This window comes from Haemaphysalis longicornis, unplaced genomic scaffold (genome assembly GCF_048455015.1).
Source record: "Haemaphysalis longicornis isolate Haplotype H1 unplaced genomic scaffold, Haemaphysalis longicornis Haplotype H1 scaffold_12, whole genome shotgun sequence".
NCBI lineage: Eukaryota > Metazoa > Arthropoda > Arachnida > Ixodida > Ixodidae > Haemaphysalis > Haemaphysalis longicornis.
In genome coordinates, this window is record NW_027526225.1 from 64,302,096 (window position 1) to 64,324,568 (window position 22,473).

The 22,473-nt window shown below is 45.2% G+C and overlaps 1 protein-coding gene across 1 annotated transcript; it reads right to left on the reverse strand.

Moving 5' to 3' along the window:
• Positions 1 to 3,122: 3,122 nt before the first annotated feature.
• LOC144162769 (uncharacterized) lies at positions 3,123 to 21,233 on the reverse strand. Its single transcript, XM_077693423.1, has 4 exons — positions 21,051 to 21,233; positions 10,523 to 10,684; positions 7,314 to 7,444; positions 3,123 to 4,916 (listed from the first exon to the last, which is right to left on the reverse strand). The coding sequence occupies exons 2-4, from the start codon at positions 10,653 to 10,655 to the stop codon at positions 4,740 to 4,742; spliced, it is 441 nt and encodes a 146-aa protein (XP_077549549.1). The 5' UTR covers positions 10,656 to 10,684; positions 21,051 to 21,233; the 3' UTR covers positions 3,123 to 4,739.
• Positions 21,234 to 22,473: the final 1,240 nt, after the last annotated feature.

Here is a 22,473-nt window from a genome sequence, read left to right on the forward strand (position 1 = left end):
ATATGTCTGAGCCCAACGTCGCACGTCCGCGTTGACTCCGGGCCAAACGAACCGTTCTGTTATCAGCCGCTGGGTGGCGCGGACACCTGGGTGGCTGATGGAGTGGAAAGTGTTGAATACCACTCGGCGAAAATTAAGTGGGACGAAAGGTCGCGGGGTTGCCTGAGAAGTATCAAAGGTTATCGTGCCCTGGACGTAGGGAAGTGCAACCTCCGAGAGCACGAGTGACGATCCCCCACCTTTCAGTGTTGTCAACTCAGTGTGCTCCCGCTGAGCTGCGGCCATCGCCGCGAAGTCCAGGACTTGTGTGCCGGAAGCGTTAACGCGAGACAAAGCGTCGGCTGCTTCGTTTTCGACCCCGGGAACGTGGCGGATGTCTTTAGAAAACTCAGAGATGAATGAGAGCTGACGAATTTCCCGTTCTGAGCAGGAGGAACTGTTGGTGTTGAATACGCAGGTGAGGGGCTTCTGGTCTGTCAAGATGTAGGACTCACGACATTCGAGGAAGTAGCGGAAATGTTTATTTACCAACATTGAATTCAATGTTTGTTGACAAAAGTCGACAAAAGCTACCAACATTGAGTAGACTGTCTACTTACTGTCTGTAGACCTCCTAGCAACAGCCTACCAACTTTTTGTCAACCATTGACCACCGTGTTTGAATTGAAACGTTTCTGTAAACTTTCTTTCTGTAGACTTTATACTCAATCGCTGTTGCTAACCGAAGCGTTTTTGACAGGATATTCAAAATATGATGCAGTGGGAAAATCCGACCATTCGTAGACCGTGCTGTAAATACAGCTTAATTGAAGGTCGTCATTATTTCTCTCTAAAAGATCGTGTAGTGGCAGCAAAAATGAAAAAAAAAAAGGAAATAGCAACAGCAATCGGCTTCTTCAAGGGATAAACGTTCACATTTTTAGTCATACATTTACACGCTCACTTTCTGAAATGCAACATAACACAACCCCACCTCAGAAGCGTACAACAGCAGAAGAAACACAAACGCAACGAAGCACGACATGGTCATCGCACGTTTCACAGCAGTGCATTTCATGTATATATAGCCGCCACCCGCGGGAAGCCGATGCCGTGATGAGGCGTGCCTCTTATTGCATTTTTACAAAACTGCGCGTTATTATTTCCGAAATACAATACTGGGAAACACTGGGACGTAAACCATTGCACATATCTTCTTGTTTACTTTATAGTTGCAAGCTGTAACCAAACAAAACGGAAAACTGGAATGGGTTGCAAGAAAGCCCGCCGCCGGCACGCGCGCCGCGTGTTCGCTGCCTCCGATGATTGACGCGTTTCTCCCGGAGGTACGCAAAGAGGGAGGGGCGCCGGTGGCGGTTGGTAGAGAGCGGCCAAAGCATCTGCGCCGGCCGGATTAGGTTAGCATAGCGGGCGATTTTCGATTATCGTCGTTGTTAGAGGTGCGTCCAGCAGTCTGTCGCGAAATATGTACGCAAATAATTCGTTCCTTTCAACCATGTAGCACTTAGCTTGCGTAAATCAAAACACAGTGACGAGCGGTTGCGAGTGGTTGATGCCGCTGGCTGGCGCTTGTTCGGAACCGCTGAAAAGCCATGTTTATCAGCGTGAAGAGTGAAAGCAAGCAAGTCGTGAAGGACCAACCCGTGCGGCTGAGGGACTAACTGGTTGTTCCGCGGGAGAAACTGTGTGGCTCGAGGTACGAACAGTGAATTCGAAAACAGCGCAAAAAGACGGGACAAGGCTTGTCCCGTCTTTTTGCGCTGTTTTCGAATTCAGTAGTATGCACCAACTAGCCCAAACCACCGTTCTAACGAACAGGAGAAGTTGCTCCCTTTTGCTACTTTTTTGTTTCTTGGAGTGCACAAGTGTGAAGATACATGAAGAGAGAGAGGGAGATAGAAAGATTCGTGTGTGTGCGCGTGTGTGTGTGTGTGTGTTTGTTTGTTCAAAACCTGATTCAAACGAAGTAACGTAATTTGGTTAAAGTCAAGTAAATAGTTTGTACCCAAATATTGTGAACCTGTCCAGGTATTTAGAAAAAACCAACAAGAATTAATTCAAATCGGACTCCGGGACGAAGGAATCAGATGTTTGCGTTCAATTAAACTTGCGACAAAGCGTCTCAAAACACTTTCAGTGGTCATCCTACAGAAGCCCGTCAATAGACAAATGTCAACATAAATTAGACAGACTTTCTATATACCACCGTCAACAGACAAATGTCAACGTAAATTAAGTAGACTTTGTATATACAACAGTCAACAGACGAGTGTCAACATATATTCAACAGACATTTTACAGACAACTGTCAATAGAATGTAAGAGTATGTAGGATAGCAATAAAGTCGGTAGGATGTCAACAGAACGTCTACAGAATGTCAAGAAGCATTTTTGTAAGGGCAATGATGATGATACGTCAGTCGATGCACCGCGCCATCTAGCGGAACGTTTCATAACCAAGGAAACTGCGTAATGCTCTCGACAGGCAGCAGCGGCTTCCCTTCCCGACTTATCTCCTTGCTCTGTAGTTCCCACACTGTTTTTTTTTGTTGTTGTTTTTGTTCCCTTTCTGCCTTGTTGCTGCGTTCTGCGGGGCTACTGTGGTTCTCAGGCTATTTTTTGCTCTGCTCTGGCTGTCTTTTTGCTGTGAGTGATGGCGTTTCCAGGCTTGTGACAACGTCGAGGTAATGACGGATATGACGTCAGTGAAACCTTACTGTATACCCCGGCATAAAACACTTCTGTGTTAAAATACAAAACCCGAAAATGAACAACCCTAAGTATAACGTGCTCTTTAGTACCAAAGGTTGCTTCCCCGCAAAGAGACGCTATGTGCAGGGGTGCACCCTTTACAGGCCGCTTGCTCCGTTGTACTGGTGTCATTTCCGTGACGGATGTGACTTCAGCGAAATCTTTGCGTATCCGGGAATAAAACACTCTCGTGTTAAAAGAAACTATACCGAAAATTTGTAGAGAAATTCTCTTCATCTCCACTTACCGGCACTATAGATTCCATTGGGGTGGGGAGCTATAGCCATGCCCAATGTTCCTGTGTCGTCGCAAATTAAGCAACGTCTCAGGCTTACCTTATCAGCTCATTAAATATTCTTTTTTATTCAGGGTAGAAACATTAGGACATTTTTATTTGAAAACCTTTGAAGTGGTACAGACACCAAATTTCGGGGGGGATAATACTTCGCAGTTCGCTTCCTTTACTGAACAGGATACCTTGCCTGAAATTTGAGCGGCCTGCGACGCGTGGAATTTACCTTAATGCGATCTCACTTATGGCGATCTCACTTATGACGCAGAGTGGAGGGCTACAAATGGACAACAGCTTGATATCACTCCAGGGTAGGGTAACTTAGGTGACGTAACCGCGTCCCTCCGACGGGCGGCAGAAACTGGTGACGTTACTTCGCACGCGGGCGGCGAATAGGCGCAGGCGGTTTTAGGAACGGATGTACATAGCGAGCGCTACGAAAAGGGTGCTGGTGAAAAGGGCACTCTTGTCAAAAACAAAGTTCTACATGCGGGAAAAGAGCCGATAATATAGCCGAGAATCGCAGTAAAAGTAGACATCAGAACTTTTTATCGAAAGCGGTGATTAAATATCCGGCTTGATTGTGGGGCTAAACGCATTCAGGCACCTCAGCCGCTCACCGCCAGCGGCGGGCGGTCAAAACAACGCCTCTGCCACCCTCCACGCTGGTGTGACGTCCGCACAAAATGGTGAGGCCATAGCGTGGTTCGGTCATACGCGCCCTCTGGGCTAGAAGTAACGGAAACCAAAAACGGGTGAACTGTAGGCCTGTCTAAATATTTAGCTATCACGCGCTTAAGTATTTAAATTAATGTTTCGTAGTTGACAGGTCATTAGGCATCGATAAAAGCAATAAAGAATGAGCAAAAAAGTTTAGTTCCAGTACTCGTGTAAAACACACACTCTCTCTCCGTCTGCAATGTCATTCACAACGTAACAGAAGAGATTTGAGAAACGGAAGGAACAAGGTTCTCCAGAGTCTCAAACCCTGAACCGCTGCTAATATGATGGGCCTTTCCCACTTTAGGATGCCTAAATATGAGCCGTGTAAATATGAGCCCTAACTTTGAGCCTTTCCACGCAGAAGACTACATTTGGTCTGAATGCGTTGGTGGTCTTCCGTCGCACACTCACGACGATTCTCTTACAGCACACTCGAACGTAATGGAGAGAAAAAAACGCTTCGAGTCATACGGGTATTGGGTGTTAACGCGATGCTTTCTCTGCATGTTATTTACAAGGAAACAAAACAGCGATAATACCGGAGCGAAGAAAGAAGCTACGGACCCACGGCTAGGTGTGTCTGGCTGTTTTCTTCGTCAGTTCCTGAGCGCTGTTATGTTTTCTTGATATGACCCAATGAGCCCAATGCTTCACTCACTTCTCATCACTTTGAAAGTGCTGCTACTGCTGCCGTAGTTTTTGTTTCTTTTGTTTTGGTTTACTCCCTGTGGGCCTTCACGAAATCACAGAGAGAACCGGAGGGTTGAACTGACAGCCGGGAAGTAATCACCAACTACCAAGACAGTCTTCATTGAAGAGTTCACATAGAACTTGCACAGAAGATTTCAAATTACCCCCTTAAAAACAGCGCATGGTCTCTCACAAGGCGTTGCAGTGCGCTTCAGACGAGTTTCACGAGTGTTTAAAACTGTCTCGCTAGTTCGTTCTTTGGTTTCGTGGGCTCATTTCGGTACTAGTAGACGCGTTTCATCGGCCCCGGCTGCGGCTCGCTGGAGTAGGGAGGCGGCTGTGAGAAGTCTTGAGGTTGTAGTTGCGCCGCTGGTTGCCACTGAGGGTGCTGAGGCGGGATCTGTAGGTGAGGTTGAACTTCGGCGGGACTGCCCGCGTACACCACGGTGTGGTGCACCTCCTGTGGGTGGAATTAAAATGTCGGTGTCAGACGAGGCTAATACCATAATTTGTAGAAAATGCGATGCGCGTTAGTTTCCTTTAAGGGGGCGCATTGGTCTTAGAAACGTTTTTTTTTTTCAACCAAGTTTGACAAAACTTCATGGTCTTGTTCAGCTTTTAGGCTGATTTCAAATATCTAATTAGTTTTGGTGTGAGTTAACTAGTTTCCAAGTTAATTAAATATTTTTCTTGGTTGCTCTTGAGAACAATAAGAAAAAAACTATACAACAAAAGATTACCATCAAGACATGAATAGATACCAGAAGTTGTGCGGAATGAAATATGGGAAGCAGTTGTTTTGTTTTGCAATCACATACACGTGTACATCAATTCTAAATTCTAGTTTGAACTACTCCAACTAACCAATTAAAAATGCTAATTAAATAACTACTAAAACATAAAATGCAAAATCTGCTTCCCATATCGCATGGTTTAAATATTCAGCTTCACAGTGCAAAAGAAATAATCTTCCTTGCTGCACTACAAGCTGGGATGTACCTCTCGAGAATTGTGTATTTGTGCAATACCACTCCTGTCGAAAAAGCGGTGAACCATGGGAAAATAATTTTTTTTGTAGAAATCGGGCCTTAATTGCTTTTAAAGTACCTGGTACTGCTTCACGTACGGAATTTTCGGAGGAAAAACTGTGCAAATAAAGAGAAATTTGATACGTAAAATGCTTTCGCGGGCAATTTTTTCGGTTCCAAAGACCTATGTGCCCCCTTAAGTGAAACTTTTAAAACACTGTGGTTACCAAACCCAATAGGTAAGCGGTAGAAGCGCAAAGGGTCACGGTTACTTCATCTGTTCCGGCCACCTCCGGTTCGAGAGCTCTCCTGGCCTCCCGTCTGCCGGCGGTTTTCACGTGCACATAGGCGTGTTGTTTGTTTCCACACATACGCACACACACCCACACAAATGCTCTTGCATCGCGCCTTCAACGAATAACAAGGACGGATGCTACCAAGGGCTTCTCTGAAAGATAAACACTTTATGACACATAAACGGCACGCACACACGCACAAGAAAGCCGCGGCCAGGACAGTTCCAGAACCGAAGGTAGCGGGTGCACTCAATGTACCCGTGAGCCATTCCGCTTCTACCGCTTACCCATTACCTGGCGCAGTCATGAAAACACCACCAAAACACCCTTTAAACATCCGGTATGACGTTTATCATGCGAGGTCTTTTTTGCATTTTACCTAAATGCGTACTAAAGTGTAGAACCCAGTTGTTGGCCTCTATAGGAAGCATATGGTGCCGGGAACAGAAATAGCTCACTCGCGCCGGCAGAAGCTGCTCATGAATACTTCAGGAAATTCCAAAAGCGTGAAAACACTTTTGAGTCTCATACACATTCCTGCAATGATTTGTGATGTCAGAAGTTTTTATTGCTACAGCGGTAATTGCGAAGTGCATCTAAGATTTTTTTTAAAGAAGTCGTGATGCTGGTACATGCTATTGTAAAATGAACGGACACAAGAATTTGCCGAGCACTTCTTTTCAACAAGCTCCAACTTGAGCTCTTAAACGTTAAGCTGGTTCTGCTTTTCCGCTTTTCTTTACCACGAAGGAGGAAGTACCTTTTTTTTTCCTTTGCGGTTTACGGCTTCCTCAATTAGGCGTGAAAATTCGTGCTTTAACCATGCTCGTTTTTTGATACACGCCAGTGCTCACTGAGTGTGACGCCATGAAGCTCAGCTGCCTTGCACTAATTTGACACGGGAGCATTCTCAGAAAATCCCTATAGATCGTTTTCAGCTGACCGGGCAAAGTTGTTTGAAACAAAACTCTTCCGAATAATGGAAAATGTGATCTGCTCTAGTAATCATATCATTATTTTAAGTTGAGCCATACTATGGTGTCTTTAATCGAAGGCTGTTCCCCAAAGCGTGATTCCCCAATCACCAAAGGATGCCCTCCCGTGTTCTACCAATTCATATTAGAAAACTGCTTTAAGACTTTCGCGACTCTGTTGAGCTTATTGGCATTATAGTTTCTCGTTTTCTCTGAACTACACCCGGAGGGGTTTGTAGGAGATTATATCTTTATTTTAAGGGGGTTAATACGACTACGCAGTGCATTTAGGTATAATCTTTTCTCTCTCTGTCGGAACACGAGATGACCCTTCTATGTAACGATAAAAACAATAACGTTATCTTTTTACGCCGATGTGGTATAAAGATACGGTAATGTTATTTGTTCAATAAGGGCGATGGCGATGGTGGTTATGGTGATGAGCACGACGGTCGTGTTATAATATATGCGCGTGCGTCCATAAGTAAAATTATTTTTCAGCCGGTCATATACCGTTTCATTATCATTATAAAAAAGTTTGTTAATGTTTCCCGCTTACTTTTCTCCCAGCGCATGCGCGGCAGAGGCAGATGCAGCACACGATGACGCCAATCACCGCTAATAATACGGAGATAATGATAGCCGCTAGGATGCCTTTGGCGAGTCCCTCTCCAATTTCTTCATCTGCGTCTGGAAAATAATCAAAAAAGGCGCCTGGTTTAACACTTGTTAACCTAGTTATGACTACTGAAAGGTGCGGCGCATGCACAGATGGCTCCGCCGGGGCACCATCTATGGTGAGACAAAGCAACCAAGCACAGGCGAAAAAGCCTTTATGCCCTAGTCTGGTCCCGTGGTACCGTAGAGGCGGGGCTCCGAGGGAGGGCAGCTGCGATGCCTCTCGGCTGCGGATCACGTGACGTGAAGTCAGGTCTGCCAAACTTACTAAAACGCCCTTTTGGGCGAGTTGGTTCATAGCTTCAAAAAAAAAAAAATAAAAGTAGCGCTATGGATGAGGACAGCGCTCGTCCTGTCTAGTATATTTTTCTATCGTCGTTCATTCCGCTGTTTTTCTTCTTTTTGAAGCCACACTTGTGCTTCGATGGTTCGAGGTCATCGCGACACCATGAATGAACTTACTAAGCATGGCGTAGTACGGCTTTCGCCATAAAAATTATTGTGTGTCGACAGCGGGCCTCAAAAGATAGCGGCCATAAAAATTATAATAGAATAGGGAGCCTTAATGCGGTAGAAGTTGTGTGTAGTAGTTTCGTTATAAAGGGAGATGAGTTGAACTGCTTTATTCAATGTCATAGTAACCGTTGTTGGTTTAAGTTCAGCTTCTTGGCCCAGCCTGCAGAAATATGCGCATTTGTATTTACCTGTTCCTGAAAACTCCAACGAGTCACAAGAGTGGTGCGGTTAGCTTGTCGTTGATCGTGGTTGTGGTGCCCAGGGACACAAAGTTGAAGTAGTAGTTGAAGTTGAAGTTGAAGTTTATTGTGCAGTTTTCACATTTACAAAATACAAACAGCAGTGGCTGGGTCCTTAGCCTCAGGCTAGTTATGGACCCATTCAAAACATAGAAATTGACTTAGGGGAGTACCAACACGCGTACAACAATTCAAGAAAAAGGTAAAAAGAAAAGACCGCTTGCGAACAGCACAGCACACAAAATAAAGCAAACCAAAAAGATTAGGAATCACGAGTTACAGACGTACGATACAACAAAACACTTGATAAAAATATTCACAGAGAAAAAAAAAAAAAGTTGGGAGGGGGAAGTAGTAAGGAGGTCTCTCTGTGGCTTGCGTTTTCTGCGTCAATCGTTTTCGCGCGTTTTGAACGCATTGAATCACTACCAACATGCCCAATGAAGCTTTTCGGGGGGCTTTGCCTTCGCAAGCGATGGGACGGGCTGCCTTTGAGGGCCACGCTAACATATGAGTCGCCGCTGAAGTCGCATGCGGTGGGCACGCTGGGCCCACGTTGAAACAGATTGCGGCTGGAATTTGGTGGCCGCTGCCAAATCGCGAAGCCATCGGATGGTGTGTCCTTGGCATTGGACAACGTATAAAATTCGTTAACAGCGCACACAAACGACTAACTTCACGCATGAAGGTAAAAAGTGTGAAGCCCAATCCGCACGCCAACCGAGCTGGCTGGGCCATCACATGGGCGCACCGTGTGTTTAGCTATATAATACAATAATATATCTTAAGCCAAAGCGATTGACAGAAGAAGTACTTGGTACGTAGACACGCAGCATAGTTTTACGACGCCTCAATAAGCGTTGCATTCAATGTTCTTGAGACACGTTTAATAGAAACTCAACAGGAAACCCAAAAGAAAACTTAAATAAAACCCAATAGGGTCTGTTGAGGGTGGCGACAAACATTCCCCCAAAAAAAGAATAATGAAAAACTAGATTCAAAGTTTGAGTAGAAATCATAGAGGCTGTTTATAAAATAAATTCAATAGGGTCCGTGGACTTGTCACAATAGACTTCCATTTGAAACTCGATAGCCAATTTGTAAAAAAAGAAACACTCAACATTAAGTATGCAGCAACTTTGTATATCGTTTATAGGAACATTGTCGGTTGAGTAATGCCTACAAAGAGTTGATTAAACTTCGCTAAAATGTTTATCAGGGCTCCCAGTCGTGCATCTCGTCATCACAGCTACTAGCACATTTTTTGTCGTGGAAACTGTTAATTGACAGTGCTAAACGCCGTTTGTGCGACTGGTACGCCGCAATGTTTACAACTTTCAGAAGGGCCGGTTTCTGGTGTCCCTGCTCTGGCGAAATAAACGAAGCAGTGAAGTAATTTCCGTCGTGCCGGCGATGATCCCTGAGCCGAAGAACGTTGATATTCCTTAAATCGGGGCTTGTGATGATTCTCCCGTCAAATGGTCTTTAAATTAAAGGCAGATGTCCCCTACATCACTACCATGTGCGTAACCGGCCTGTTACCGTGCACGCGTCCAAGTGCTTGCGCTCTGAGGGCAGCAACACCGTCTAACGACGACGAAGGTTTAACACAAAGCTTTCTTGTCAGTGATTACTTGATTGTCGTCTGACTATGGACTTGACTCGAACATGGTTCGGACGTTGACTCGTTCGGTTTGGACTTTGACCCGCACGCAGTTTGGACTTTTGATCGCAGCGGCTTTGACTTTGGCCCATCGTTATGTGATTTCTCATGAAGAAAGCTTAGCGTTCAACCGTCGTCGACGCTAGACGGAGGGGCGCATAATTTTCTGCCTAATTTTGCATGTCCATGCATACCTCTCCAAATCCAAGCTGCTTCGTCTGTGTCGGAATGGAGAAATCAAGTAGACGTCGCCTTCAATATGCGAGGGACTTCGGTTCGGTGCCGTCCGGAAAGCGTTTTTTTTTTCTTTCACTTCAGCCACGATCATCACCATTGACAGAGAAAGTTGGCTTTCCTGCAGTACGTTGTCGACGCGACATGCGCTAGCAGTAAGCGATAGAAAGCTTCGCCTTAAAACACCGATTTGGTACCACACAAAGGTGACATAACTATAGTGCGCGTTCGATTAAATTTTTACTATTTTGTATTCGAATGACAAATATCTTTCTTGGGAAGTCCCGGCTTGGGGATCGGATGAAATAAGCCATATTATTTTTGTTAATGATAATCAATGAATGTATCGATGATAGGGACTTACAGAGGTATACAGACATCGATACACCTTACTCATCTCTGCAAAGTGTTAGTCGGGCCACAAATGTCGAAACAAACCTCTGTAACTATTCGATGATTGAACGTCCCCGTCGACCTGTAGCTTCTCTGGATGGCGTGTGTTTTTAGCAAATGTTGAAGCAAGCAGAACGAGCCAAAAAGTCAAGGCCACTTGTAAGTGATTAGGCGTCATTTCCACGGGGAAAATACTGGCTCTCCGACCTGCGAGGACGAACAGCTTGGTATTAGTAACTGTAAATGAGACGCTGTAGGCGGTACAGGTGAGTGAACAAAGTAAATGTCGAGGCGAGAACTAGTAAAACAAATTTTTACTGTTGTTATGAGGCGATGCAGGGAAGTGGGTACACTTCGCCGTATCGTCTATAGATAGTTATTGCCCATAAAATGCATTGACATGTTGGTAAGAAATGTCCCTTGACATCTGTAGCCTTACAGGCTAATGGCAAATTTTTTAACATACCACAAGCGTGAGGACAATAAATTTGTCCTTCGAGCGCGAGATGTAGAGTTAAATATGGCAGCTGCTTTATCTGTGACCGCTTTTTGTTGCGCAAACAGTTTCCACGGTAAGAGAGTAAATATTGCCACGACAGCCCTCATAAAAGTTTGGCTTTCGTTCCTGTTCGGGTTTGAAGCTTTGGGATAATCTGCTGGTGTTTGGTACATCATGGTATCAGTGAATCCTGCTGCGTGGCCATAGGGAGGTAAAGGAGTAAAGATAAGACAGCCCTGCAAGGCTTTTTTTTTTCATTGGCTTAACTGCCCACAGGCGATTATCTGAGTCGTAGTTACACCGTGTGATCTAGAGAGGGGGGGGGGGGCAGATTCAGGACCTAATCCTCTTTGTAGATTCTTGATAAAGGGTTTTCATTTATTTTTTTTTGTTTAATACCTAGAGCGCCATAAGACATTAGAGGGTGGATACAACATGATTACATGACAGAACGCAAGCTCAATTTGTAGTAAGTACAGTACAGTCTAAGCAGTCAGTAGCAAGTATACTCAATACAGCCTGGAACGCAGGTTGACAAAAATGTATGAAAACGTCTAGCGGGTAACATAAAATAAGACGAAAACAAATCCTTCGTTAAGTATTTATACAGCAATCTGACAAAACACCCGTCATCAACTGAACAATTCAACTGACTCTAACAAAGGAAAAAATGAATCACTACCAACAGCGGCAAGAATAGCTGAAGGCAACCGATTCCAGTGGCAAACGTTTTCAGGGAAAACAGAAATACTGAATTCTGCCGTCTTACATCGGTACGCCCGAACTTTGTAAATGTGATCGACTCGTCCAGATACGTAATGCGGTGGAAAAATGTAACTGTCAGTAGGAATACAAGTTCGAGGCAAGTTTACATCACGGAAGATCTTCAGAGGCTGCTTAGCCCGGCGTGTGGCCAACTTTTCCCGCCTTAAAAGTTTTCTTGTAGCTTGCAGCACATCATGCTGAAGTTGTGGCTCTTAACAGTGTTTTCCAGGACATAACGGGCGCCCATTTTTTTCACTTTTTCCAATTTATTTTTATCAAATGCAGTGGGCGGGTCCCATACGCTACTCGCGTAATCAAGTATCGACCGTACGCACGATTTGTACAGTAATTCCCGCGTGGACTGGGGAAACTCACGCGTGTTTCGCCGCAGCAACCACAGGAATCTACTCGCCTTAGCTATCGTATAATCAACATGATGGTGCCAACACAAAGTTGGTGGGAAAAATTCGCCTAGATACCCATCTTCAGAGACTATTATTAAAACCTCCTTTTTTAAGTACAGTAGACTCTCGATAAACGAAACTTCAAGGGACCGACAAAATTAGTTCCATTTACCAGGATGAACTGGATGCGTGAAAGTGCAAATTTATGTGCGTACACACTCTTAATACCATTTCTTGCAACTCTATGCACTGGAAGGTGAATGTAGCTGATAGTTTTTCAGAAAGCGAGAAAACTACAAGAGATTTGGGCACAGCATTCACAAAGTTGATTTGGCAACAATGAGTCGCTGTGCACTACAAAATGCATCAATTATTTTTGTTTGAGTCCTCACAACTGCATCTTCCCGGAGGCTAAATGCCCCAACTTCGCTACTGCTTACGAGTTACCGAATTTAGAACGCGGCAACCCGGTAATGAAGCGCGAATAGCACCACGATGGCACGAACGAGGCGGCAGGAGCTGAGCCCTGTAACCTCGGCGTCTTAAATCGAGACCGAGCGACCGGAACAAGAACTGCGATGTTGCATTCGTTGGGCTAACACGCCTAACCACTAACGAGACAAGGATTAAGAGGCCAACGAGGCTAAAAAACACGGTGGAAGAAAAAAGAAACAAAAACGAAACAGCCGGAACCATGAAAAGCTGACTCTCATGTAAATGGGTTTCACAAAAAGTTCCATTTCTGGTTCTGTTTACACGGTGACGTGCGAATTTTAGTTCCGATTACCGAGAGTTTTCTAACGTTATCTGAATACAAAACCAACCAACTTACAGGCTACTGTTCCGCTTAGGCGGTAATTCCGTTTCAGCGATTTCCGTTTATCGACATTCTACTGTATACGAAGGCGAAGCTACAGCCTTCTTACTAGAAAACGCCAGATACATTGTTTTCTCCAGATTAAGATGCATGTGCCATTTTTTACACCATGTATTTATTTTGTCCAAGTCGTCTTGAACTGTGCCCCGATCATTTTCGCAGTTTGTTACTCTATGAACGATGCAGTCATCTACAAACCTTCTCATCGGTGATTGTACGTCCAGGGTGATGTCATAATTATACATTAAAACAATAATGGGCCCAGTACTGATCCCTGAGGGACCCCGGACGTCCCATTGATAGTGGATGACTGTTCACCGTTCACGACGACGTACTGCTGCCTTGAACGTAAGTATTCTACTATCCAGTTAATAACTTGCGGGTTAATTTTGTATTCGGACATTTTCTGCAATAATAAATTATGTGGGACCAAATGAAACGCTTATCTTCAATCCATAAATATGCAGTCGATACTGGTTCGGTTGTCCAGCGAGCTTGCTACCTCATGAGTAAATTCAATTAACTGGGTAACACAGGAATTGTCCTAGCGAAAGCAATGTTGACGTTCATTACACAAGGAATTGTCTTCCAAGTGCTTTATTATTGACGAGTACAAGGCAGGCTCAAAAATGTAGCAGCAAACAGCTGTTAACAATATAGGACGATAATTTAAAACAACCTTTGGGGTCCCGATTTGTGAATAGGTACAATATCAGCCAGTACGAATTAAATTAAACGAAAATACGAATTAAAGCTGCTTTTTCAGCAGCACTTTCAATGACGACACCATTCTGTTCCAAAACAGGGATTGAAACAGAATCCTTTTTCTTTCCTTTCACATATTTTTATAGTTCGTTTTTATTTTGCTGAAGTCGTGATTGAAATAACTGAAATTAAGCAGTTTTCGCAGCTGTCGTAGCACCTTGTAATTGAGACGCAACTTCATTAAGCTTACGAAAATTTCGAGCGGACGGATACCGCAAATGACTGTGGTAAGCCTTTTTCCGTTTCTGATAAAGTAAGTTGCCGTATCAGAACAATAATGGTATCCGCGGTAAAAAACAACAATTCTACAGTATACGTTGACTATTATACGCGGAGATATGCGCCCTTCCAGAGTCTTATTCGCCAATAACAGAGTGCTTATAGTGTCGACGTCGCTGCTTTATCATCGAGCGGGGAAATCTGGAAGACGTCGTGGCAATGAACGATCGCGTCCTTCCGTGAATTTGCGGTGGCTTTTCGTGTAAAATGTTCACAAAATGAGACATTTGAAACAGTAGCAAGTCTCAATAAAGCCCTTGTCCTGCGTGCCGTAATTCCTCTACTTCATAGAATTTGTATTAGTTTCCCCTATAATAATGTCAGAAGGGTACTGTGACTTTGTAATGAACGGTGTAATTACCCTAAGGCATCAGTATCAGTAGCCCCTTTTGTCTACGCTCATTCGCACGGAGGTATTGTTCTGCTTACCTGAGATACTATCGGTCGTTATCAGGAAATACCAATACCGGCACTGCTCTTCACTCCGGAATGCAACAAAACGTGTTATCAGTTTCCATAAAAATTCCAGGAGACACTTAGGACGCACTGCTTAAGTGTAGGATGGCAAAACACTACATTTTTTTTCAAGCTGCGCGATATCTTCCGTGTGTAATGGTATTTCTGTCGTCATTGTGGGTCTGGTATTGTGACGTTTCCTGCAGGCGCGACATATATGTCTACCATGTAGTCTACGCGTCGTACGTCTCGCGTTGGCCGGAAAGGGTTTTAGTTGCAGCGAGCGTTTGCCTCTCAGCTCACACTGCGGCATTTTGTGTTCCTCGGCATCTTAAAGGAGTACTGACACGAAATTTTCATGTTACGTTTTTTTCGCTGCTATGCGTGCCTACCAGCCCACTAATCATAGAATGACAGATTAGACGGTCGAGCGCAGCGTAAACATTCATTTACGGCGTCGTTTATTCGTGCCAGTTTCGGTTTCGACAAAAAAACCCCGAGCGGCCGCCATGACAGGATGTATCACATGGCGTCACCATTCTTGCCGTATCGCTGCCTCTCTGGAAGCGCGAGCGAGCGAGCGCACGCGCGCGCCCAGACCGGCCGAGGTCTTCGCCGTCCCCACAGGCCCGGGCAGCATGACGTCAGTCCCAAAACCATGACGTGTACACACGCCCGAGAAGCGCGCGCCAACCACAGCCAGCGCGTCGCCTTCGTCACGGGAGCCCCGACGTCGGCAGTTTGGGGCACGTAGCAGATGATGTCACGTCGGCCCGCTCTGGGCTTTCTCGTGCGGGCGAAGATTAAAATGGATTTTAAATATGTTTCGCTGAACGGTTGCTGTTCAAACTTGCTGGGAGATATCTCCTGATAAAAAAAAAGCGTTTTACATAGTTAGCTCAGCTTTGAAATTTCGTGTCAGTACTCCTTTAAGGGGGAGCGACTTTCATGGTCAACCATGTTTCATTGGTGACCCAGCACAAATATACGGAAATGGATCCACTATGGCGGTTTTCCTCTGATTACCACCGTCGTTACCCCTTTCTCATTGTCAAGATTTACCAGCAGAGACGTTTGAGCATTTAGTTTCGCCGTACAGCGTTGCCAGAAGAAATACAAAAAAGACAGAGTGCACGTGAGCGTGCGCCTCGTGGAGAGCGCCCAAAATCGGTTGCACGTCGGGTTCCGCCACGTGAGGAGCTTGCAAAAATCGCGACTAGGGACGAGCGCCCGGCGCCGGCCAGCTCGACCTGCCCAGCGTTCGTGGCTGGATCTCTCGCGTGCTCTTCTAATCACCAGTTCACTGGCGTTCGCGCCTTAAGTGGGGAGCGCTAACACCGAGTTCGTGAAGCCGGTCGCCGTCGGTTTTAGCGCGTGCTAACGAGGTCTGCGGTAAAGGAAATGTGAAGGGCTGCGGAAAAAACAATCCGGCCTTGTCTGTCATGGAGAACTCTCAGCGGCTAGTACGGAAATCCATGTGAGGCGCTGCAGCCGGGTCTTCGACGAAGGAAAACGGGGCCGCCCGCTCAGTTGTTCTTCCAACATTGCACCACTAGTGCGCCAATTTCTTGGGCCAATTTCTTCCCTTCTCGGTTAGCATGACTGCGAGGTTTGGCCAGGACGCTAGCCACACGTATACGCTATTAGGGTAGACGCGCGTTGCCACTTTCGCAATTAGCGTACCAAAATACAGTTGTGATTGTGTCCTCTAAGTACCGGCCCTTCGTCATGGTCTCTTTCCCATTTGGGTGATTTTCGTATTCTCTTTTCGTGTATTAGCGCACACCCATGTAAGGGGGATTAATTTCTTTTCCTTGTCGGTTTAAAACATACGTATTCTGATTGCAGGGTTTAACGCACCGACGCAACGCAGGCGATGAGGCGCGCCGTATGCTCCGGAATAATTTTGACCACTTGGGGATTTTTAACGTGTGCCGAAATCTTGTACACACGGGCATTTTCGCTTTTCGCCTCCATCAGAAAAGCGGCCGCCGCGGCCGGAAATCGAACCTGCGACCTCGTGCTCAGCAGCGGCGGGTAAAACTTGCGTATTATCTGTTAGCGCGAATTTGTCGTTCTAGTTCACTATCTAGGATGCTGAAGTTACTCTTGTAGGCATCAATACGTGCCTCTAACACATGTTACTAAATCGGAAACCACAAGACCTAGGTTCACCTTTTGCCAGTAAACGCTAAGGTTTGGCGATTAGGGTTGAGCGTATTCTCCCATGCTATTACGTTAAAAAAACTTGGTGGTAAGGTAGGGGCTGCGTTTTGGAGTTGCAAAGTCTCGGGCCGGGGTTCAAACCCCAGAGCTGCGCAGTTTGCTTTTATTTTCAGCTCTAATTCGTTTGGGCTGTCTGCTATTTTTCGGACCGTTTTTTCTGTCACGGCGACGGTGGACGCAGCATATTCGCTTGAAGGGGTGTTTAATGCTTCCCTTTATAGAAGGAACGCTGATTTAAAAATACAAGTTGCTCTAGATAGACATATTATCTCACCGAGAACACGGATATATGCTCTTACGCATATATTTGTTTGTAAAATAAGGTAGAACAAAGCAACAACGTGAAGACAAGTGCCGCCGCCAAAGGCTATACAACGCAACTTGCAACGGAAGCGCTTTTCTGTCTTTCTTTCTTTCTTTCTTCCCTTATTTATTTATTTATTTATTTATTTATTTATTTATTTATTTATTTATTTACTTATTTATTCGACATCAGATGTGTTACAGATGTCCAGAGCACAAACAAAAAGCCTCAAAGGATTGGGCTTGACGAGGGTCTGTGCCCCTTCGTCGGTTGTTTGTTTACAGTCAAACAAACAAGGGTGCGTAGCAGCGGGAGTAGCACAGAACTATTATAAAGTGGCTCAGAGTTATTATAAAGAACATGAAATGAGAGCAAGCTTTACATCAAAGGAAAAAAAATACGGCAAGAATTTCTTTTTCCGAATTTTAACATAATGTATGCAATGCACAGTGTACGTGCTACTAAGATAGACCAAAGAACTGAACAAAGCACTGGCAGTCATAAGATAACAAACAATTTACATGACATAAAGTGCAAAAATACAGCAAAGATGCCAGAAACCAGGATAAAAATTAAAAAAAACAAAGAAACACCGGAGCGTGATGGGCAATGTTCAATCTGTACTATTTGAAAGGCATGCACTATTATTTATTTCTGTGATTACTGTGCAACGGTGTTTAGAAGAGTTAGTAGCGTATGCTGTAACATCTGAAAACCATAGTTAGTGCGTGCTCGTAGAACTTGCCATTTTTCAAAACGTTGTGTGCTGTAGTTGTTCGTATTTAACGTTAAGTTGGAGAGTCATTCGTAAGGATTTCTATGCTGTCTAACTGCTGCCCTGTAGCGTTTTAATAAAATGGTGTCGTAGATACACTGCACTGTTGCAGCGTTTAGCTGCTTGAAAAGTGGGTTGGTATGGGCATCATATCTAGAATTAGTAATCGCGCGTACGGCCTTTTTCTGAAGTAAGAATAGTTTGTTCAAGTTTGATGTAGTGGGAAGTCCCCAAACTAGGTGGCAGTACTGTAAATGCGACAAAATCAGGGAATTATAGATCAACGACTTATTGCTTGTAGGCAGAACGGAACGTAGTTTTGTAAGAATGCCAGCAACTGGAGAAACGTTGCTCGCAACTGAGTTAACATGGTTATCCCATCCCAGGACAAATTTACATCAAAAATTACTCCCAGGTTGTTGACGGTAGGAACTATTTCAATAGGAGTGGTACCAATTATTAATCTATCATGGATATCAATTATCTTGTTTTTCGCTCTGAAAAGAATATCTTTTGTTTTTGTTGCGTAAATGGCTAAAGAATTGGCAAGGCTGCAGTTATGAAGTTCATTTAGAACATCATTGGCTCTGGATATTAGATTGAAAGCATTAGCTGACGTAAAAAAATACACTAGTATCATCTGCGCAAATTATGAATTCGGCTGAATCGGTAGTATTGACTGCGTAATTTATGTTGAGGTTAAAAAGCAGGGGTCCAACAATGCTACCTTGGGGTACACCACATTGTATTGGTTGAGTGCAGCATGCCTTATTATTAATAGTAACATACTCTTTTCGGTGCTGCAAGTAGCTTCTGATTAAGTCCAAAAATATTCCCCGGTAACCATAAATTTCGAGCTTTTTTTTTTAAGGTGTCATTATTAATGCGATAAAATGCCTCAGAGAAGTCTATAAAGATGCCAAGTGTGAGTAATTTGCTTTCAATCGCATCCAAAATTAATTCTTTTTGTGTTAACAATGCCAATTCTGCTGACCGACCTTTTCTGAAACTTGTCGATGTGATGTCCTGCTTGTCACAGAAACTGGTCATATTTTCGTTGATAAGCTTTTCGATGCATTTTGAGTAGACTGAGATAATTGAAATTGGTCTGTAGTTTTAAAAGTTATTATGATCTCCGCCTTTCAAAAGTACGCAGACTTCAGCTAGTTGCATGCGCCGGGGGAATATGGCCTGTGTGAAAATTGAATTATACACATGTGGAAGAACCGGAGCGACGATATCAAGAACATGCTTAACTGGTAAAATTTGCAAGTCACCCGCATCGGCGCATTTGCTATTGCGCAGAGAAACGAAAGCCGAGTTAATTTCTTCAGCATCTGTTGGCCGTAAAAACGCGCTTTCGCTGTTCCGTGGAAGCATGTAATCTGAGTCACCCGAACAGTAAGTGCTGCTTGTTAGAGATACAACAAAGTGATTGAAAGCGTTTGCCAGTACAGCTCCAGTCAAACTCACCCCGTCAAGCTTTACTTTCATCTCGGTTTCATTATGCTTGCACGTACGTCCGAGCACAAAATTCAAATTTTGCCATACTTTATCGCTTAAGTCGTCTGGCGTGCGTAGCGTCTTTCCTAGCTTCGGCTGAATGGTGCTACATGTTCATACTTGGGGCGGCGGTATATCTTTTCGAGGAAGCGCGAGAGCAACGCACGAGCGGTTGGTTCAACGCCAACATTCGCGGAGCCCCAGGAGGACAAGGTTTTAGGGCGCGCCCTTTGGCGCCCGTTCCTGGGCTGAGGGGCGTCGCCGCCGGAGTCATCGAGCGAACTACGGCAAGTCCGAAGAGTGAAAGAAAGCAACGGGGGAGACTGTCGAGAAATTGGTAAGGGAGAGCACTCGTTCGTCCTTAGCGCTCGTCGTGTTGTCTCCTTTCTTTGTGTCTAATTTGCGCTTTCAGTTCCCAGTATGCATCACCAACGGGTCCAAACCATGACCCTTAAGGTAGAGCGGTTCGCCGTGGCTAAAACGTGAGGGGGGCGTGTGCGTGACGATGATATGCGCTCGCTTCCTAAGACGCAGTTTGCTGTACCTTCCTCGTACTCCGAGCGGCCGACGCAGAGGCTCACCATAGCTGCCGTCGAGGGAACCCACGCGTTAGTGCTGCCTGAGCGCACTTAAGCCGTCAGGAGTGAGTGCTAACTGAGAGTGAGGCAACCGGTCGTGTGCTTCATCAGCCGCTGCAGCTAAACCAGCTTCCAGAGCGGAGGCCCAGCCCCGCCGACGCCAGAACCCCGAGTGAGTGCTGAACAATGAGCGAAGCAACCGGTGCATGTGCTTTGTCAGCAACTGCAAACACCAGTTTTCTGTAACCGTACAAATATGTCCGTCTGAAATTCTTTGCCTCAAAATATTTTGCAGTCAAAATCGCTAAACAGCTGCGCCCAAATATCACATTAAGGAGTATCATAATGAGGAGAATATTTTTCTTCAACAATGCTTCAATACTGGTAACGGGTCCTACGAAGGAACAGTTTGCATGGTTGTCCGGTACGGTAAAGGACGTGGGGGTGCGGGAAAGCACGACTCATTTGGCCAAAACTGGCCAAAGCACTCGGTATACGTCGTGACTTTGTATTCGGTTTCTTCTATGCCGCTATAAATTGCCGCTGCCTCGCTTGAATCCGGTTTATTGCGACGCAAATAGCGGCTGCAATCACTGTGTGCATCACGTTTCGCCGGCATTCGATTACAATTTCTCAGCAATTGAGACATCTTTCGGCAACGAATCAACGCCAAGATGGCAATAGGAAGGTCACACTTTCGTTTGAGATCAATTTCATGTTCGCCCTCAGTGTCCCTTCAACAGCCTTAAACAAGCGAATCGGGAGCCTTTTGCAATGAGGTCTTTATTTCGCACCTTTAACGGCGATCGTTTCGAGGAGTAACCTTGCGTTTGGCACGAGAAAAGCAAAACCACACACACACACCTGGCGCAAATGCCTGTTCAACACAATAAATACGTATGTGAATTATATACAAGGGAACGAGTGGCTGCATGTGCGCGCATTTACACAGAAAATAAGGGTTTGCGCAAACGCAATTTCGCGACGACTAAATGCTTCCGGCGTAACGATGCTCTTGTTCTTCATCGACGTGGCACAATGCAAATCCTTCGAGCGCCGTTGACAAATGTAAATAACGGACCTTCCGCTAACCCACTATTTCAGCTCGTTCAATTGTTAAAATTACAGAACTGACCACTCACCTGTAGGTCCTCTCTAAAGGCAGTGTGTTGACTCTGCTCACGCTCCGTGAGTAATAATCGTGAAGGTTATCGGTTGCCGGGGAAAACTGATAGGATCCGGGTGATTGCATGCCTGTTTCCAGTCTATAAACACAAGCGGCAATAGGAGGAACCAGCGGCAGGGTTGTTTTTCCTTTGTTTAACCGACGTGATTGTACTCTGCCGTGTAGTACGCTAAATATTGATTCGAGCAAAGCTAAGAAGGCCCATTGTTCGAGCGTATCTGGCGGGAATGTGGACGGGCGTCAGGGTTGAAGTGATAACGAAGGCACGGAGGACAATCACTTCACTGTTATCAATTCTCGCATGCCTCGATAACGCGTTCACTCATACAATGAATAAATCCTTGGTTAGAGCAACATTTGTGCTCGCGCAGGGACCACAAACCCAAAGAAAAGTTACGTGAACGCTCTGCTTGTGATGCATGGATTGCGAAATCCTGAGGTTCCAGTTTCCGAACGCGTACTCTGCTTCGTAACATCATCCTCCATCTTTTGCACTTTTGTTGCAAAGGTGTTAATGGTAGCAACAGTGCTAGTATTCCTTCCTAACGGAGGTTTCAGGTCTCATGTCGGGCCCGTTAGCGTATAGAGAAAAAAAGATGGCCGCGTATCCGCTCCTTTCGTTGTAAATGATTGATTTGATTGATTGTTGGGGTTTAACGCGCCGACGCAACGCAGGCGATGAGGCGCGCCGTAGTGGAGGGCTCCGGATTAATTTTGACCACCTGGGGATCTTTAACGTGCGCCGAAATCTCGTACACACGGGCGTTTTTGCTTTTCGCCTCCATCAGAAAAGCGGCCGCCGCGGCCGAGAATCGAACCCGCGACCTCGTGCTCAGCAGCGCAACGCCTTAGCCACTGAGCCACCGCGGCGGGTTCGTTGTAAATGTCGAAGAAAGGCGATAGTCGACAAGCGCCCCTGCCAAGTAAATGCTTCTCTCCTCTTTCCCGCCCACATCTCACGCTGTTCCTCTCCCGTGTTGTTCCTCCCAATATAACACGCAAGAGTTTTGCTCAAGTCAATTTAAATTTACCGCGTTGCATTGCTTCAATTCGGCTGTCTCGATTGCAGTACTACAGTACGGCGGAGACTCGCGTGAATTGAGGTACCCTACTACAACGTTAACAGAACCACTTTGCCGTACTCAACGAGTATTCCAAACTGAACGTCAATCCTATATAGAGGAACGTTTCCTTGCTGTTGCCGTTTGATTTCTTAAATGCCGCCTTAAAAAAAGGCCCTTGTACTGTTTTGCTGATTCTATAATCGAGGTCATGATTTCAACATTGGAATTGTAGCGAATACGAAGTCTCGGGGACTGGAAACAACTCAATTAGGAATTGGAATTGGATCGTACGTTCCACTTATCGACTACAGCGCT

What these genes read in the sequence shown, in the direction of transcription:
- LOC144162769 (XM_077693423.1), bottom strand. Translation starts at nt 10,655, where the DNA reads ATGACGCCTAATCACTTACAAGTGGCCTTGACTTTTTGGCTCGTTCTG. An exon ending in ATCATCGAATAGTTACAGAG is followed by an intron (nt 7,445 to 10,522) that starts GTTTGTTTCGAC and finishes ATTATTTTCCAG; the next exon opens with ACGCAGATGAAGAAATTGGA. An exon ending in GCGCATGCGCTGGGAGAAAA is followed by an intron (nt 4,917 to 7,313) that starts GTAAGCGGGAAA and finishes TTCCACCCACAG; the next exon opens with GAGGTGCACCACACCGTGGT.